Source organism: Stegastes partitus, unplaced genomic scaffold, assembly GCF_000690725.1.
Source record: "Stegastes partitus isolate 25-593 unplaced genomic scaffold, Stegastes_partitus-1.0.2 Scaffold2371, whole genome shotgun sequence".
Classification (NCBI taxonomy): Eukaryota; Metazoa; Chordata; class Actinopteri; family Pomacentridae; genus Stegastes; species Stegastes partitus.
Genome location: NW_007580102.1, coordinates 5939 through 7917, shown reverse-complemented (window position 1 = coordinate 7917; position 1979 = coordinate 5939). Strand labels below are relative to the sequence as shown.

Here is a 1979-nt window from a genome sequence, read left to right as displayed (position 1 = left end):
AGGTGAGAGTGACGCTGCTGGAGAGGGAGGGCACTCCCTCATCAGAGCAGGTCACACTGATGTTATACTCAGAGGCTCTCTCTCTGTCTAAATCATTGTCTGTCACTAAACTATAAAAATGATTTGAAGTCGATTTCAATACGAAAGGAATATTATCATTTATGAAACACTGAACTTTACCATTGTCACCTGAGTCTGGGTCTTGTATATTAATCATTGTAACGACAGTGTTGGGGTTTGCACTCTCTGATATAACAGTTGATTTAGACATGATTTTAATCGTTGGTTCATTGTCATTTATATCAGCGACATCGACCATCACTTTACACGAATCGGTTAGTCCTCCATTATCCCTTGCGCGCACGTTGATCTGAAAATGTTTTTTCTTTTCATAATCCAAACGTCCAATCAATCTAATTTCACCGCTTTCTTCATTTATTTCAAACATGTGTCTGACGTCATCCAATGTATTCGTGATTGAATATATTATTTTACCATTCAAACCATGATCAGCATCTGACGCACTAACAGAAGTCACAACCGTGCCTTTTGCAGAATTTTCAGCAACAGTGCCTTTGTATATCTGCTGGGTAAATATAGGTGCGTTGTCATTCGCATCTAAGACCGTAATGAGAATCTGCATTGTTCCTGACATCTGCGGCTCTCCTCCATCTGCAGCCGTCAGCACCAGCGAAATGAACTCATGTTTCTCTCTGTCGAGGGGTTTTTGTAAGACCATTTCAACATTCTTTGTACCGTCGGCTTGATTGTGCAGTTTAAGTATAAAATTATCGCTTGGCTTAAGCACATAGCTTTGAAGAGTGTTAGGACCTACATCCAAATCCACAGCTCTCTCTAAATCAAAATTTGCCCCAACGACTGCAGACTCACTAATGGTGAATTTAATTTCGTTTTTTTCAAAGGTCGGTGCATTGTCGTTAATATCAGTAATTTCCACTGTTACGCTGTAAAACTCCATCGGATTCTCTAACACAATCTGAAAATGCACAGCGCACGGTGTCGTATCACCGCATAACGCCTCTCTGTCTATTCTCTCTTTAATAAGGAGGACTCCTCTCTCGTTGTTCAGCTCGATGTATTCTCTGCTATCACCAGAATACACACGAGCGTTACCCAGCCTTAGTCGTTTAACGTCTAGTCCTAAATCCTGCGCTATATTCCCAACCAAAGAGCCTTTCGCCATCTCCTCCGGAACGGAGTAGCTGACCTGCCCGTAGACTAAACTCAAAGACAGAACTGAAATAAACAACAGTACTTGCCGTCTCATTGTTTGAAATTATCTCGGTAAAAGCAAACGACAGCCTCCTAAAAATCCTCCTGAACGACAAACAAGCATCCAAACTGAAGATTTAGAAAAAATAGTCCACAGATTGGAAGGAAAAGAACGATGGTTGTGCGTCCTAGTCGTGTATATCGGCCCCACAAACGAAGACAATGCGATCGGCGCCTGCCCTTCCTCTGTAATACATCGAAATGGAGAGGCGGTACTGCTGTAAAAATACTACAACAGCAACAGCGCAGGCAACAGCGGCCCAGTGAGTTCAGAGAGCAAAACTGCAGAAAATGTTTGGTAGGGTGGAAGAGTGGAAAAAATAGAGACAGTAATTTACATCGAATAACCAGTAAAAGAACAATTTAAATGGCAACGAATTTGCAAATAAATATGGCAAAAGATTGCAAAAACAATCAAAGTATTTAAGTGAACAGCGACCATATTCTGACTCACAATAAATCATCGTATGTTGCTCTCCAAGGTGCTGAAAAGCAACAGTCTGAAATGTTTAACCGTTATGCTGCAGCATTTGATGTAAACGTTTAGTGATGACAAGTAATGAAAAAGGGTGTGTGATGTGACACATTTCTAACCTCTAGAGGAGAGTCTGGTTCATCCAGGATGCTCTTCTCACTCTGCATCCGCTGCATCGTTCCTGTACAACTCGGATCCATTATCAGCACGT

At 41.5% G+C, this 1979-nt stretch overlaps 1 protein-coding gene across 1 annotated transcript in view; it reads right to left on the bottom strand.

The window, feature by feature from the left end:
- LOC103374833 (protocadherin beta-14-like) overlaps positions 1-1326 on the bottom strand; it is a 2280-nt gene extending 954 nt beyond the window's left edge. The window contains exon 1 of the mRNA XM_008304984.1: positions 14-1326. Within this exon, the coding sequence (XP_008303206.1) occupies positions 14-1288 (1275 nt within the window). The 5' untranslated portion in view covers positions 1289-1326. The remainder of the gene's footprint in view (positions 1-13) is intronic.
- Positions 1327-1979: the final 653 nt, after the last annotated feature.